The following is a 16,075-nucleotide window of genomic DNA, read 5'->3' as shown; positions in this document are numbered from 1 at the left end:
AAGGCCCCGCACCCATGATGCCGTTGTTGGAGGTGAGATCGGCCGAGCTGGCAGGGGAGTAGCGGCGTCAGCTGTATTGTGACTTTCTTCGAAGGTGGAGAATATATCATGAAGTAATATTTTAGCAAAGGCCATATTAATCCAGCTGCTAATGAAATGTGCAGGATTATAGGGTATTACCAGAAGTGTTTTGCTTGTAACAGTGCACACGCCTGCCCAGTGACAGTCAGAGTAAGATGTAAGAAAACACATTCTCTAGTGCTTATTGGCTGTGGATTTTGTTTTTCCGTGATAAACTGTATCAGAGGTTATTGCAATGCTTAGCCAGACTGAAACTGTGCAGACCTGCAGAGAACGTTGCCTATTTTTACTCTGCTAAAAGAGAATAAGAGGAAACAGATTGGGGGTGAAAGAGCATTGAGACTGTAAGTGAAGTGCAAACATGAGTGCCTTAGAAGGGGTTGAACTTAACTGTCACTGTTGCAGGATAATAAACTTTGCTTATGCAGACAGGGCAGGTTTAGCCCTTCAGCCCTTAAAATAGTGGAGCCTGTGTGCTTCCTCTATGGAGATCGACACAGAAGGTGGTCTTGTGTACATCCCCCCATGCATGTGCTTAATAAATCATTGTTGTTGACTGGACCTGCTCTGAGTTTTGGTTGTTCTTTCTCAGCACATCAAGAAAGAATCGGGACACCAGCCACTCAAGCACATGTTGGATGGTTGTAGGACCAGCCGTACTCAGGGCAGATCCACATGGAGACACAACCAGGTCCTCAGGTGTGTAGCCGAGAAAGTTGAGAGCAAAAGAAAATCCATCATTGCTCAACCTTTCACCAACCAAGAGGAGCGTCAGTATCCATCAGCATTTGTCTTTTGTTAAAAAGGGCTGACATCACTCGTGCAGCTAAGGCAGTCAGCTAACCGCGAGACACGCCCAGGATTGATCAACCCGTGGTGGGCCTGCCTCAACAGGGGGCTTCAGAATCATAGAAAGCCCAACACTAGAATTTTCACTCTTCTCCCCTCTGCTCCTCCCTTTTTCTGGGAGGCAGAGGGGAGGCAGAGCGTACAGCAGGATCCGGCGGGAGGTGTGGGATGCCAGATCAGGCGCCCCCCTTCCGGCTCTCCTCGCTCCTATCTTGTCTCTTTTGTCTTACTTCTTGCTATCACCTTTTCTATCCCTTTGAAGAAGTGAGGCTCTTTAAATATGAAAGAGATAAGTAGAACTTTTGTGGTGAATTGATAAAATAAACTGTGGAAAACTAAACAGCAGAAAGAAGAAGAGAAATAACATTATAACATAAACCAGTGACAGGGCCTCCTTGGGTGAATGTCTAGTGATAATGGCCAAAACACCCGAGGAATCCAACGTCCACTACTGACGATGTGTCCTAAAATTTTAATATGACAATCCAGACTAGATTCCTAATCTCTAAACCCAACCAAGGAAGGTAAAGAGAAACTAAAAAATGGCAGAACAGCTTGTGATAAAAGACCGAAACAGCCTGTGAAGTTGAGGCACACAACGATGTCCCGCTGGTAAAGTTTCCTCATAGCAGCAATCCCTCAAGACCTTCTGTATATGAAGCACTGCATCGTAACATTTCGTCCTTTTATTGAATCGTGTTTAGATATATTTATATACATAATTGAAAATATGAATTAATAATAATAATAAATGAATGATCCAGACTCTAATTCATCCTGAAAACAGAAATAATGTTCTGCTGGTAAATGATTGGAGGTGTGTGATGCACCACCACCTGTTACATGCAGCGGTGCAGACAAAGGTGTGATATCCGTGCAGAAACTTCTGACCACAAAGTTTCTGTTGTGGGAGGCGTGTTATAAAAAGAGACGTGTGGAGTGGGGGGGTCACTGCAAGCCTGCAGCGTCTGTCCCACCATGATCTGCTGCATCCTTTACGTCTTTCTGCAAATCTCCCTCACAGGTAAGAAGACTGGCAGAGTTTCAATGACAGGATATTTTAGACCTGCGCTGAAATACAGTTTCCCACTTCTTTAAAGGCCAAAATGAAGAATTTTCTGTGGTCGCTGTTTTGATTTGACCTTTGCTCTCCTGTAAGGGGCTGCTGAGAGCGGCATAGTCGGTGGCAGGGAGGCAAAGCCCCACTCCAGACCGTACATGGTGTCAGTCCAGTATCGGGGAGTACATTCATGTGGAGGGATCCTTATTCAGAGGGACTTTGTTCTGACTGCAGCTCACTGCAAGTACGCTTTTTATATGGTGTATATATATAACTGTTTTTAAAAAAGGATGTTATTTTAGCTGCTGCTGTTCTATCAGCAGTCACTGTGATAAAACTGTATCACAGCTGAACTGTGATACTGAGGACACACCATCAAGTTACATATAAATGAGTGGAAGGTGTTTGTGTGGAGTGATGGGTCACCACAGTTTTCCTGGGAGTCATTTTTCTAACGGTGGAGCGCTGCAACACACTGAGAAGACTGCATGGACCTTCATTTGTGTCGATATTATGATTCACACCATCCGTAGTATCAGTGCGACTGCAGACGCTTCTTTGAACTTTGTGTTTCTTGTTCAGAAATGAGACCTGGGGTTCTTGCACCGTGGTGCTCGGAGCACACGACATCACCAAGAAAGAGAGAACTCAGCAACGCATCGAAGTGGACGAGTATTTCGCTCATCCAGGGTTCACTGGGAACTTAAACAATGACATCATGTTACTGAAGGTAAAGTGAAAAAGTTTAAAGTGACCTGATTCCCTGTGCACTGGGTTCATGTGTTGAACTGATGCAGGAGCAACTTTCACTGATTCTCTTTGACAGTTGAAGAAGAACGCCACGCTGAATAAGTACGTGAGGACCATAGGACTGCCTAAGAAGAACGGGGAAACACCCGCCAACATTAAATGTGCTGTGGCCGGCTGGGGACTAACCAGAGCTAATGGATCTCGTTCAAATGTCCTAAAAGAAGCCACAGAGAAGATGCAGTTCAGCACTGAGTGCAAACACATTTGGCAAAAACACTTTAACTCTGGTCACATGATATGCACCAAGTTTACCAGACGGGACGGAGGTGTTTGCCAGGTAACGAAATAACAAAAGCAGCCCAGCAGCTAATAACTCAAATACAGGTTTAGTCTTTTATTCATGTAAAATGTGCAACCTTTACACAGATCGCTCAATCAAGTCTTTCTTTGTAGGGAGACTCCGGTGGGCCACTTATCTGCAACACAAAGCCTCAGGGTATAACAGCCTTCACCTTGGCAGAGGACTGCAATAATCCACAGTACCCGCATGTCTATACTAAAGTCAGCTCCTTCATCCCGTGGATCAAGCAAACAATGGAGGAGCAGGAATGATGCACGAGTCAGAGGAGCAGTAAAGCATATGTTCTAAAAACGTGTGGTCTCATTCATGATGGTGTAATAAAAAGCTCAAAGCGTGCCTCTTCATTCTGTCCTCAGCACCTTCTTCACATGTCATTTCCAGCTTTTATAAACTTTTCTAGATTCACTTCCAGCGCGTGTCTGAGTGGGCGGGGTCTGATCACAGGTCTCAGTCATAGTGCAAACTTTTGAAGTTGAACCGTTTTCTGTCTGTGAAGCCAGTCATCTGCAGAGAAAGTGGGAAACAGGTCACCTTCAACCTTTTACCAAAACTGCTACGACTCTGACTGGACAGAAAAAAGAGAAAACAAACTGACCTGACTGGGATCTCTGGTGAAATATCTTTTCTCTATTACCTGTTGAAAGGTTTAATACGAGTCAGAACACACGTACACGTCAAGAGAAAGGACTCCCATTAATGTGAGGGTTAGGGGTTAGGGTTAGGGTTAGGGTTATCCTCCAGGTCTATGATTGAAAATACCGCAGCACAAAGACGGAGGTGCACACACGCGTGTGATGCTGCGTCCACACTAATGCATTTTTGTTTGAAAACGCAACCTCGTCTCTCCGTTTTGGCCTCCCGTCCACACTGAGACGCACACATTTGAAAACAGAGACTTTCTAAAATGATGACGCATGTTAGTCATGTGATGCAGTCATGTGACTAATTAAACAAAGATAGCAACAAAGAATTCTTTAATTCTCACTCACTGTTGCCACTTTGTACTTTTGTGTTACTCGCAGCAACAACTCCACCTCATTGTGAGTCCATTTAAAACACTCGCTGCTTTTCCTCCACATTTTGCCGCGACGTTTCGAAGAGCCGGAACGGCGTTTTCATCTGAAAACATTCCCCCCTAACCCTAATCAATCTGGGCTAGTGTGGACGCAGCCTGAGTCACGGCCTGCCTGACAGACCGCAGTGACGCAGCTCACAGCTCTCACCTTGTCAAAGAACCTGCTGAGTTTCACAGCGTTTGAGGTGCCTGCAGCCAGGTATCTGGGGTTGGTGCAGTCCTGGGAAAACAACACAACACCAAAAGCGTTCAGCTCCCGCAGTGAAACTGACCACAGCAGCTTCCACATGTTTTATTTTAGGCTGGAGGACCAGACACAGGACAGAGAGGAGCTTACTGATGCTGTGATGTTTATGATACATGTGTTGTTTTTATTGTTGCGAACTAGGATTTGTTTTTGACTGAAAAACGTAGGTGGTGTGTGAGTGTGTGAATCGCCGCTTTATTTTCATCATTAGTCTAGTTTCCTTTTTTATGAGTGCTAAACATGAGTTGTGCTTTATGTGAGAGATAAACAATGAATGAAACGGATTCATTGGTTTAAAGGAGCTGAAGCTGAGAGCTCGTAGAGCAGAGTGAGGCGACTTACAAGATTGATTTCTTCTGCATTGAAGTCTTCGGACAAGAAAGCCGTCCGAGTGAGGACTTCACTGCGCTTGTTTTCTGGAATTTGGTCAAACTTGGTCCCGATCAACAGCAAAGGCACCGGATTCTCTGCAAACTGCTCTCTGTCATAGTCGCTGCAGTCAAATATCGAAGCTTCCACATTAGCCATGTTTTCTGTTTATTATTCTGAATGAAGACGGGCGATGTCGAACACACAGATCTGCTCACCCGTTTGAAATGATGACTCCAGTTGGAGAGGAATCCTTATTCAAAGCTTCCAGTGACCAACGGTACAGATTCTGAGAGGACTTCTTATTGGTCAGATCGTGGACCAATATAATTCCTAAAAGAACCCAAACATGAAGAGCATGTCTCAATAACATGTCACTGATGAAATCAATGCTTTCAGATCTGTCTGTAAGTGTTTACCGTTAACCGAGTTGTAGAAGACTGCTCTCGTACTTTTGACGCTGCTGGCGTTGCCAACGGATCCTCCAACATCCCAGAGTTCAATGTAGAAGGTTTTCTCCTCTGGGGTTCCCTCCTTATAGTCTTGAACCTGGAGTAGAATAATTATTTCGACATCAATAGCTCATCGGGCGCCATCTCACTCTTACCTCTCTGCACATGCCTAAACCATCCCAGCCTCGTCCCTCTGATGGACTCATTTCTAAACCTGTCCATCCCGGTCACTCCCACCGAACACCTGAACACCTTCAGCTCTACCTCCTATCTTTTTGTCAGTCACCAAACTATACATCATAGCAGGCCTCATTACCTGCCCTCTCACTCTTGCTGCTATCCTTCTGTCACAGATCACCCCTGACACCCTGGTATTTAAACCTGTGCACCTGTTCCTTTCAGGTTCACCGTTACACCTGTCTCCCTCTCGTTAGTGTGTTCTGTCGTGTTTTATACGAGTTTAAAATAAAAGGCCAGCAGGGCTTTGTAAAGTAGAAGATGCTGGACCTGCTTACCCGCACATCTACAGAGCAGCCAACAGTCCACGATGGATTTCCCAAAACTTGATTCTGACATAGCAGATGGACCAAGGAAGACTTGCCAACCCCTGCAAAGAGCACAAAATGATACTGGATAAAAGGAGCTGATGCAAAGCACAGCAGGTTAAACATTTTTGTGTAGCTGATCGATATTAATGGATTTAAATTATGAATAGACTCTACAGCTGCTGCTGACTGGAAGACTGACCTCCACCGAAACATCGAGTCAGTTTACGACAGACTCGGCTTCCAGCAGAGCACATCTCCGGAACAACATCAGTGAGTATCCGTAATCATCTGTAGGGTGTGGCTCTCTGATTCGGCAAAACGTGTTTCTGTGGAATTTAAACTCTTGATGTGGAATCGTTTCACACCCAAACACTCTACTTACATCCACCTGCCGCAAAGTGACCGATGTAAAAATGACGGGTATTAAAATTCAGCGTCGCTCGCCGATGTACCTTTATTGTGAAAATTACCCGTGAGCTTAGACATGACAGGTGTGTTACGTGATGTTTATCCGTAGCTTTAACTGCCACAGCAGCAAACTGACCACAGCGTCGGTCTCCTACTTAAAGATTAAGAGTTTTATAAGTGAGCGAGTTCCGTTCAGAATAAGCAAGTGTCCTTATAAATAACAGCAGACAGTAGTAAAGGTTTTGCTTGTGAAAATAGTTCATAACTCACCGGAATCTCCCAAAACCAACACTTTTACCCTGTCAAGAGAGGCCATTTTTTGATAGACGCGATCAGGAAGTAAACAGTGTTCTTAAAACCACGCCCCATGAAAACAAAGCCATGCTATTCGCCAACATGCCCGTCACTCAAGCTTCTTCGCTTCTATGGGTGCAGTTTAGTGCAGCCGGGCCAACATTTCAGTTGGCCCGGGTTTATTTTTCATTTCCGGGGTCGTCGTCTCAAAATAAGAAGTGAAGCATGTTGGCTAACCCAGCAGCTAAAGGACCGTGACGTGCGTTTGTGTTCAGTGAGTTTTAGCGGTGTTTTTGTGAGTTAACGTCAGTGTGTGTGACTCTGAGATGACTGTTGGCACATAAACAATAACCGGTAAGGGTCGCGTTAACGCCTGCCGGGTTTCTGCAGGCCAACTCAGTGTTAGCGCTTAATTTAAATAAAAGTAACTTTATCGAGCTTTTATTAAAGATAAAGTGTGAAATAATAAGATGACCGGTAAACTATTAACACGCCGTCTTTCTATTGTGGTGTATTACATTAAAATGTACAATAACACCGGCAAACCGGATGCATTATGTTTTAGTCTTTGTTTGGATCTAAGCTAAGCTACGCTAGCTGTGATTGATGATTTGACATCGATAACGCGGCCGGGATTTTTCTCCTACTGGGTTAATGTGCTCTAGTATACCTTACACTTCCCTCTTAAATTTAAAGTTTTATACTTGGATAACTCTTCTGGCCCTGCTCCTCATCCCTGCCTTCCTGATGTTCTCCCCGCTGTCGCACTCTGCCCTGCAGCTCTTTCTCTCCAGACCCAAAGATGATTGAACCAGCGGTACTGACCGAGGTCCCCGCAGCTCTGAAGCGGCTGGCCAAGCAGGTCGTGAGGGGTTTTTATGGCCTGGAGCATGCTTTGGCGCTGGATGTGCTGATCCGTAACCCATGTGTGCGTGAGGAGGACATGCTGGAGCTGCTCAAGTATGACCGCAAGCAGCTGCGCTCAGTACTCAATACCCTAAAAGCAGACAAGTTTGTGAAGTGCCGCATGAGGGTGGAGACGGCGCCCGATGGCAAGACAACGAGACACAACTACTACTTCATTAATTACAGGTTTAAATCTCTGCTGTGTGTGTGTGTGTGTGTGTGTGTGTTGGACACTTTAGACTCAGTAGTCTTATTTCTGTCTTACATCTTTTTAGGGTACTGGTCAATGTGGTCAAGTATAAACTGGATCACATGCGACGACGCATTGAGACAGATGAGCGAGACTCCACCAACCGCGCTTCCTTCCGGTGTCCCTGCTGCTTCTCCACCTTCACCGACCTCGAGGCCAACCAACTCTTCGACCCTATGACAGGTAAAGGTGCAGACCAGTGCTGCTATACTGTAATATTCAACACGCTTGGATTTTTGAAAGCATTCTGGCAGTTTGACGGGACTTTAGTCCAGCTTTTATGGGATGAATAATTAATTAGAAGCTTCTTTACCGCGGGTGGGGAGAGTTCATATATATTTAAATAGCATGCTGCGTGCACAGAGAAACTTGTCGTTTTCTGAGTATTTGGTGCAGGTGGACGGCTCAAAACGGTGAGCGTGGTGCCTCAGCTTTGGCTCTTTCCTGTAGATCTTCACTGAGTTTAAACCCTTTGGTTTGGAGCAAGGCCCCACATATTTCTGCTCCTCAGTAGTTTGTTTTTAAAACCAAGCATAAAGTAACTGAACTCGACGTGCAGTGTCAGCAGGAGGGAGGACGACACTCTTCATCTTTTTTTAAAAAATCAATAGATGCAGAACTTTCTCCCTCTGTGGACGTGTTTGCCCCTCTGTGATTATCCTAACCTGGTAAATCTGGCTCTCAGTTTATCTGGAAAATGTTTGGAGATATAATATGTGGGGAAAGCGAGGCAGGCGCTCACGACTGGCAGTGATTCACAGTGGATGTACAGAAATGAGTTTGTCAAAGTTAAATGAAGACTTCGGTATTTCATTGATACAAGGATCACTTTGTGATCTGATGTGTTGTTTTTTGTTTGCACTTCCATTATGTTGTGTGCTCCTCAGTTCACCTCTAGATGGCAGTAACAGCACATAGCAGGATACATTTAATGACAATTCCTCCTAATGAAACTATAGTGTGAACAGAGGATCGTGTACGTTATAGAGATAGAAGCATGAATTTTTGTTCATTGTCCATTTAATGCAGAGTTACTTCTAAAGCTGTGTGTGAGTGCACTTTGTTAGCAGCGCTACGTGGACATGAAAAGACTGCCATTGAAGCTAATGACGTGTACGTGGCTTTGTATAAGCTCCAAGTCGTACGCTAACATTCTGCCATGTTAAAGTTCACTTTAAATGTCTGTTATTTGAATAAGGATGAGTCATAAGCCTCACACATACTTGCATATGCTGCATAATGATGAGCTCTGAATGACACAGACCAAACGTAGGTGACCATGAAACAGTTTGTGCACTTTAAAAACCAGAATCTTCACTTTTACGTCAGATTTAAATAGTTGGTAATCAATGACTTACAGCGGCCATGATGATGTCAGTACGCGCCCTTACCTGAACATTTGCTGTCTCCCTGCAGTCACACTGGAGCCACTCTCACTTTGCTGTTGGAGCTCGGTGCAGATATCCAGCAGGATTTTATTTCTGATCTGATGTTTTAAAGTGCTTCCTTTCCGAGCAGTGCACATTACTGTATTACGCAGGATGCAATGCATTTTGGGAAAATGGCCTCTCTTTGAATTTGGTTTTAGAGAAATTGAAGCAACATCCCCAGAACTGATGAACTGGGTTGTATGTGTGTTTGCTAAAATCCATCCATTCTCGTTCGCTTATCCTTGTCAGGGTCACGGGGGGTGGAGCCTATCCCAGCTGTCATAGGGCGAGAGGCGGGGTACACCCCGGACAGGTCGGCAGTCTGTCGCAGGGCCAACATGTGCATTAAAAATCCTGATTTGCATTAGAAACGTTGTCCACGTTGCGCTCTCTCTGCAAAGGTTTGTATTTGTTTGTGAGCTGTTTTCATTCATAAACTGCGGCAGCTTTAAGCTGTGACACCACGCTGACTGCCTGCCAGGGTCGGGGCTGACTGCCAACCATCCGGCTCGGCTTCTAGGACTCACACAGGAGTGGTCAACAAATCATTAAAGATGGTTTCTCATTTTCAGTGAATAATTCTGTCCAGTACTTGTGGTTTACTGGGATAAATGTTGTAAATAGTTGATGTTGTTGGCTGTCAGGTTGATTCACTGTAGAATCACTATGTTAAAATGTGGGTGTGTTTAAATGATCGAGCTCTAAGAAAAGACACAAATGGGACAGAATAGATGTGCAGTCTCGTCACTCTGGATAAATGAGCCATCAGTGTGTTTGTGATGACACGCCTCACGGTTCCTCTGCACCGCTTCCTGTCTCTGCTGCTTTGCCTCGGTCAGGGTTCAGCCTTCGGGTACCTGCAGCTCTGCTGGTAGTTTGATGGGCTGTTTTTGTCGGGCCAGCAACACTCAGCGTAACCTCACGAGGATCGGACACGACACTGCTGGTCTTCCAGCTCGTTCTGACCCACAAAGGAGAGCCGAAGCCCTGCAGCTCTGTTTTCACAGCGCGCCGTGAATGTTGTAACACGTGATCTTTTTTCCACTCACTCCACCTGACGTGCTCATTCCTCACCTTCGGCCAACATGTTCTCCACCTTTGTACAGGAAAAGCAGAATGTTTCAGTGCTGAGCCAGAGACCAGTGCCAGACCATTATGAACGTATTAATCATATTTACGTGATTTACTTTGTAATGATTTTTTCCAGTAATCTCAGCTTGGTGCCGCTTGGCACACATCGAGGATAAATAAGATCTTAATGAGGTATTTACCACTTTAATCTTAAATGCACAAACAACAGTTTGTACATTAATGAGACGCTGTTGCCTTTCAGTTGTTGAGCAGCCTCAGCTGTAACTGTTCACTTCATTTGCATTAATCTGGAGGTGCTTTAGTTGTAATAGTAGTTTTCGGGGTCTCTCATACACATAAAGCAGGCGTGAGCTCTGCGCTGCTGCTGGCACGGCTCCCGTTACTGAAGCTGAAATCGGCCAGAGAAGCAGATGGTCGAAGCGTGCCCTTCTCTTAATGGTAGGAAGCAAGTGTGGTGCGCACAGCATACAGTTTCCCTCGCAGACGTTTCCTGTTTAATGCAAGAGTCTCTGTCAGCGCTCTTATTCCTGTTGTGTCGACACAACCACGCCCAGCCTCCATGAAGACCAAGCCTGACCCCGATTGGTTATAAATCACCAAAATCAGAGCACAAATGGCACCAATGGCAACCAGCAGGTTCACTTCCTGTGATATATCAGCTGGTATGTAAAGTAGTTGGGGCCTAAACTTCTCTGCTGGTTCGGTCCATGCAGCGCCCTGTAGGCAGGTCTGTAATGATTGTTTTTCACCTGCAGGTACATTTCGCTGTACCTTCTGCCAGACGGAGGTAGAAGAGGATGAGTCGGTCTGTCCTGACGCCAGGACGCTTGTGGCGCGCTTCAACGAGCAGATCGAGCCCATCTACGTGCTGCTCCGTGAAACCGAGGACGTGAACTTGTCCCATGAGCTGCTGGAGCCTGAGCCTGCTGAGATTCCTGCTCTCAAACAGAGGTCAGTCTGCCTCGCAGCATCGCACTCGTCCGAACAGCTCACCGCAGTTAGCGGTTACGCTGTGGTGAGCTGTTGTCTGTAGCCACAGGAGGAACCGAAACGAGTGAACTGGGCACATTTTTCAGACTTAATCGTGTTAACTTAGCTGTAAATATTATTCGCTGACTCTTTCCTGCAGCCGAGAACGTGCTGCAGCATCAGGAGCAGCGAGCGGCCCGCACCGCGAAGCCTGGTCGAACAAAGGATCGACGTACGCTGATCTGTACACCCAGAACGTGGTCATCAACATGGACCAGGAGGAGCAGCAGAAACAGGCTGGCGACAGCAAGGCACCAAAGGAGAGGCCGGTGTGGCTGACTCAGAGCACCGTACAGGGCGCTTACAACGAGCCGGACGTCCTCAAGAACCGTAAGTACAGCGCTGTCACTGCAGCCGCTCTCAGCTGAGGCGGATCAACGAGTCTGTGACATCTCTGTGATGGTTGTTTCATTTGTAGCTCAGTCATTATATTCAGACACACTAAACATAAACAGATACTGTTTAGAGCGGGTGTCCAGTTCCAGGCCTGGAGGGCCGGTGTCCTGCAGGTTTAGATGTGTCCTAGATCCATCACAGCTGATTTAAATGGCTGAGTGACCTCCTCAACATGTCGTGAAGTTCTCCAGAGGCCTGGTAATGAACTAATCGTGTGATTCAGGTGTGTTGACCCAGAGTGAGATCTAAAAGCTGCAGCACACCGTTCTCATCTTTGTCTCTCGTGTAGAGTTTGTTAAAAAGATCCAATTTAAACGTCTTCACTAAATACAATAACATTTGAAAATGGACTCACAGAGTGGGATGAAAAACGTCTCCAGAATGTGCAGCTCGTTATTGAAGATGAATGAATGTAATCGTACTCTAAAGCACTGCAATCTCCGACTCCGTGAATTAGTTTAAGTTTAATTCAGCGTGAATTTCCTCCCAGACTCGGCGGCTGTTTATGTGATCGTTAATCATGAATGATGTTTCTCGTCCTCAGAGGGTTTGGTGTTTCAGGAGCGGGTAGCTTGGATGCTGCATGGACTGCAGAGAGCGCCGTTTTTGTGCTTTTCATCTCAGTCGGTGCTCAGTCTGTAGCTGGAACAGGTTATTACAGGTCAGCCAGGTTACCTCCATCTGTCAGAGCAGCCCTTCAACAAGTTTTCTTCTAATGACATTGGATCCTTACCCAAGGGCATGCAGCAATCAGACCTGGCCAGAGTACCGCTGAGCCATAATTGCCTAATTGGAATAATCAGGGCTTGGTTAGTGAGTGGCTGAGGCAGGATCACTCATAATAGAATCCATTCTTATGGAAATTACAAATTAGACATGTGGGTTGTGTTTTTGTCACAGGTGTGTCTCCGTTCATCTGCCTGCGGGTTTTACCCTGTGCTTAAATCCTGAGCGTGCATCGAGCTGTAAACGTGTGTTTCATGATCTGGTTTACTGAAAGAAGAAAGGGTCTGACTCCAGCTCCTAAATACAACTTATTCATTTGAACGTGTAAAGAAAAACCCAAATTCTGATACGATGCATCAAAAAACAGAAGATGTGGAGCTTCTTTGTCCTCAGCTGCTGAGAGGGAACGAGCGCGTCTTCTGTGCTTGCTGGTGGGGATGTGCACCTTGGCTGTTCTGATGATTTCAGTCAAGCGTGCGGAGCTTCAGCTGGTGAAAACTGAACACTGGTGTCGGAGGCTGTGCACCTGTGGGTGCAGGCTCTAAAGATGGAGCAGCTCTTTCAGCCCACACTCACTGGCTGACGTCACCCGCTCTGCCTGCTTTGACATCAGCGGGGATGTGGCACCTGCTACATCTACATAAAGTCAGGCTGGGCTCGAGCTCGCACGCCGAAACTGAAACGGTGCGCTACCATTCGTTAGAGAGCTCCGAGGGCTTCCCTGGGGGCAACTGCCCACCGTGGAACTGCCAGGCTTTTAGCATTGTGCCGGTTGAAACGCCAAGATGACGTTAAGCCAGGTAGTGGTTGGCATAGCAACTGCAGTTTAGCTCGTCTGAGCTGATTTCAGCAAGTTGGGAGGAAGTAGGAGAAGAAATTACCACTCGTGGTTTCCCGCCTCTCTGATGGGCTCCGCTGATCCTCAGCCAATGTTTCTGTTCATCTAGTTTCCCATCTGTGTAGACCAATCACAGAGCACGTACCTACCCTGGAACAGGTATCGATAAAGAAACCTGTTTCTAAGAACTTACTCACTCACTCTGAAGCCAGCACATTTCTTTTAAAACGGATTAATGTCGTTATCGGTCGTTCTTGGCGATCTCACGTTTATGTGTTGCAGCTGTTTGTCCCAGGCCACGCCTTCTTTTTGTGTTGCTGTGATGAAACATGGCAGCACTGAATGTCTGCCAAGAAACCGTGCAGGTGCTGTGTCATCCAGCCTACGCTCCAGTGAGATGTCCTGGATTGGTTAGAAGTTGCATCATGTGATGATAAATCTCGACCCCATGGTTACCTTACCACATGACACGGATGCAGAATAACAGGGTTGAAGAGCAGAGCTGTGTTGAAGTTGTGAGTTAAGCTAAAAATGAGAATGTGATCTAATCTTAATGTGGTTTTCACAGGTGGTGGCGTACCTGGAGCCCAGGATGGAGCGCCTGGTCCTGGCACCAGTCAGGTAGATGAAAACGAGGAAGTGATGCGCGCGCTGCTAATCCACGAGAAGAGGAGCGTTGCAGGCGCCGGTGCAGGCGGAGCCAGCGCCGCTGCGAGGGCTCTCACCTCTGCCAACGCCAGTGACTCAGACAGCGACACCAGCGAGTCGGACGACGACTCGCCCCCGGGTCCTCCTCCTGCCGCGGCCGCGCAGCATCGGGGCCAAGAGGAGGATGATGAGGACGACGATGAATTTGAGGAAGTAGGCGATGAGCCCACAGTGATGGTGGGAGGCCGGCCCTTCTCGTACAGAGAGGTGAGCCAGAGGCCAGAGCTGGTGGAGCAGATGTCTGCACAGGAGAAGGAGGCCTACATCGAGATGGGCCAGAACCTGTACCAGGACATGTTCTTCTGAGCCAGTCGGTCACAGCGTGGGTTCACTCCGCTGTGTCAGTGGGCATGTCTGTGCACACAGCTCGTTTAATCATGCTGCTCAAGTATTCAGCCTGCTTCAGCGTTCTTCGTTCCATTAATGAGGACGTACTCCGACAGTGTTGCCCCCCCGTGTAGTATTCTGACCCAAGTATTTTTAAATCTCCGCCCTACAACCCCAGAAGGAGCTGCCTAGCTGCACAGTGCCAACTGTTTTGTCTTTAGTTTGAATCTTGTTGCCTGTTTCTTTTATGTCCCGTTTAAATGTATCAGGTGTTTTACTCAGTAAATTTCAGCGCTCAGTTTCGTGGACGAGTAAAATAGATTTCTGCAAACAAGCACATGCAGCAGTGAGCTTGGAGAACTGGTGGAGGTGTGAGTGCTGGAGCTGCACACTGATGGAGAACTGAAGAACCTGCGAGGACGAAGCAGCTGGCTTTACGTTCTGTGATTTACTTCTTCTTTTTGTCTGAAACAAGTTAACAGACGGGACGTTTAAAAACTGGTCTCAGGCAGACGGAGCATGTGGCTAACAGTGAAACATTGCTTCTTTGGAGCAGTCTGTAATAAAAAGATACTGTGGTGAAGGAGGAGAGTCTTTATACCTTAAACATACTTTTTGACCATCATGTTGTTCCTGTCTACTGTCACCAGGGGCGGTGTCATCACTGTGGTGTTTCTCAACGTCTTTAGGCTCAGTGCTTCCAGCTCTGAGCGTTTCACATGTCATACTCAGAATGATCCCTGTGAGTGTCACCTACTGCAGCCAGTGACCGTATCAGATGACAAAACTTCTGTAAAGGTCATAAAACTTGAACGGCAAACTGCACAAATGCCACAAAGAAAAGCGACTAACAATCTTCTGCAGTGTTAATCTTGGGTTTTACATGTTCCAGCTTGTTACTGTTGCAGAGGCTAAAAACGAGAAGTGGGAGTTGCTTTGTCAACAGAGGAAACGTTTTGTTTGATTTATTCTGTGTTGCCGTAGCTGCAGTTTCAGCAGAGGCTCAGCAGCAGGTAAGAATAAAGCTTCTTCATCACCAAGTGGAAATGTGCACTTTGCACACCTGTCACTCTACCTGGGCTTCAGTGGTTTTAATAACGTTTGACTTTGTCAGTTTACCCACGTAAAACCCTGCGTCATGTGATCTGGTTTCATCTAAAACTTAATGTGAATTAGAAGAACGCGGCACTTCCTGCTGATTTTAAACCAACACTCTGATAAGCCGCTCCTGTTCGGGCTGCGTTCAGCATCAGTTACCACGGTGACAGCTGCTTTCATGGGAATTGTGCACTCGTCCTCTGTACCAGGTTAGAAATTTAAATTTAGCCTAAAATCAGAGTTTTCATTGCGGTGGTGGTGGGTTTTGATCGCCATGGTAACATGTTGAAAACATAATGTGGAAGTGAAGCGTTCGCACAGATTCCTGTACGTACAGGGTCCTGAGTGTTGTGCACGTGTAACCTGTGCAGCTCTCTGTCACCCGTCTCTGTCTGATTGGAGCAGGCGGTGCTCACTTGATCCATTTTGTGGGGAAGAAGACTCGAATGACGCATAAAATACTTTTTAAGTGCACTGAGAAGCCCGTTTTGTTAAACCAGCTAATGCAAAGAAAGCCTACCTGTGCTGAACTTCAGAGGACAGAAGTCATCATGGACAAAAACAGTGAAGTGAGTGTTTAAAAAGATGTCGCGTACCCATAATCCTTCATCAACGCAAACGTAGCACCATTGATTTCACACAAGAGTTTGTAGGTTTTACATTTTAGTCCAGATTTCTGTGCAAACGTTTCAACAACGAGCTGTTCAGAAAATAAACCCCTTTGTCTTCATCACAGAGATCACATGTGTATATATGGCAGGGGTGTCCAACTCCAGGCCTC

General features: G+C 46.3%; 3 protein-coding genes across 6 annotated transcripts; 2 read left to right on the top strand and 1 right to left on the bottom strand.

The window, feature by feature from the left end:
- Positions 1 to 1,899: 1,899 nt before the first annotated feature.
- Positions 1,900 to 3,552, top strand: LOC147312119 (granzyme B-like). The gene is made up of 5 exons (XM_086266527.1): positions 1,900 to 1,954; positions 2,090 to 2,234; positions 2,573 to 2,720; positions 2,817 to 3,077; positions 3,194 to 3,552. Exons 1-5 carry the CDS (start codon positions 1,909 to 1,911, stop codon positions 3,350 to 3,352), a joined length of 759 nt encoding a protein of 252 aa, XP_086122653.1. The 5' UTR covers positions 1,900 to 1,908; the 3' UTR covers positions 3,353 to 3,552.
- rabl3 (RAB, member of RAS oncogene family-like 3) lies at positions 3,104 to 6,623 on the bottom strand. 2 transcript variants are annotated; one of them, XM_086266525.1, is made up of 9 exons: positions 6,471 to 6,595; positions 5,992 to 6,118; positions 5,760 to 5,851; positions 5,212 to 5,341; positions 5,011 to 5,125; positions 4,766 to 4,916; positions 4,325 to 4,396; positions 3,697 to 3,735; positions 3,104 to 3,605 (listed from the first exon to the last, which is right to left on the bottom strand). In XM_086266525.1, exons 2-9 carry the CDS (start codon positions 6,044 to 6,046, stop codon positions 3,549 to 3,551), a joined length of 711 nt encoding a protein of 236 aa, XP_086122651.1. In that variant the 5' UTR covers positions 6,047 to 6,118; positions 6,471 to 6,595; the 3' UTR covers positions 3,104 to 3,548. The 2 variants fall into 2 exon arrangements, with proteins under 2 accessions (XP_086122651.1, XP_086122652.1); XM_086266526.1 differs by lacking the exon at positions 5,992 to 6,118 and having other exon boundaries at positions 3,105 to 3,605; positions 6,471 to 6,623.
- Positions 6,590 to 14,821, top strand: gtf2e1 (general transcription factor IIE, polypeptide 1, alpha). Of its 3 annotated transcripts, none has more exons than XM_086266522.1 (6): positions 6,590 to 6,768; positions 7,275 to 7,586; positions 7,676 to 7,833; positions 10,928 to 11,123; positions 11,302 to 11,531; positions 13,730 to 14,821. In XM_086266522.1, exons 2-6 carry the CDS (start codon positions 7,297 to 7,299, stop codon positions 14,173 to 14,175), a joined length of 1,320 nt encoding a protein of 439 aa, XP_086122648.1. In that variant the 5' UTR covers positions 6,590 to 6,768; positions 7,275 to 7,296; the 3' UTR covers positions 14,176 to 14,821. The 3 variants fall into 3 exon arrangements, with proteins under 3 accessions (XP_086122648.1, XP_086122649.1, XP_086122650.1); XM_086266523.1 differs by having other exon boundaries at positions 6,590 to 6,848; XM_086266524.1 differs by having other exon boundaries at positions 6,594 to 6,753.
- Positions 14,822 to 16,075: the final 1,254 nt, after the last annotated feature.

Source organism: Aulonocara sp. 'chitande type north' Nkhata Bay, linkage group LG16 (assembly GCF_057382095.1).
Source record: "Aulonocara sp. 'chitande type north' Nkhata Bay isolate Kocher_YH1m ecotype deep benthic linkage group LG16, A_spYH_male_GT1.1, whole genome shotgun sequence".
Taxonomy (NCBI): domain Eukaryota; kingdom Metazoa; phylum Chordata; class Actinopteri; order Cichliformes; family Cichlidae; genus Aulonocara; species Aulonocara sp. 'chitande type north' Nkhata Bay.
The sequence above is the reverse complement of the archived record's forward strand: the minus strand, read 5'-3'. Positions and strand labels throughout refer to the sequence as shown.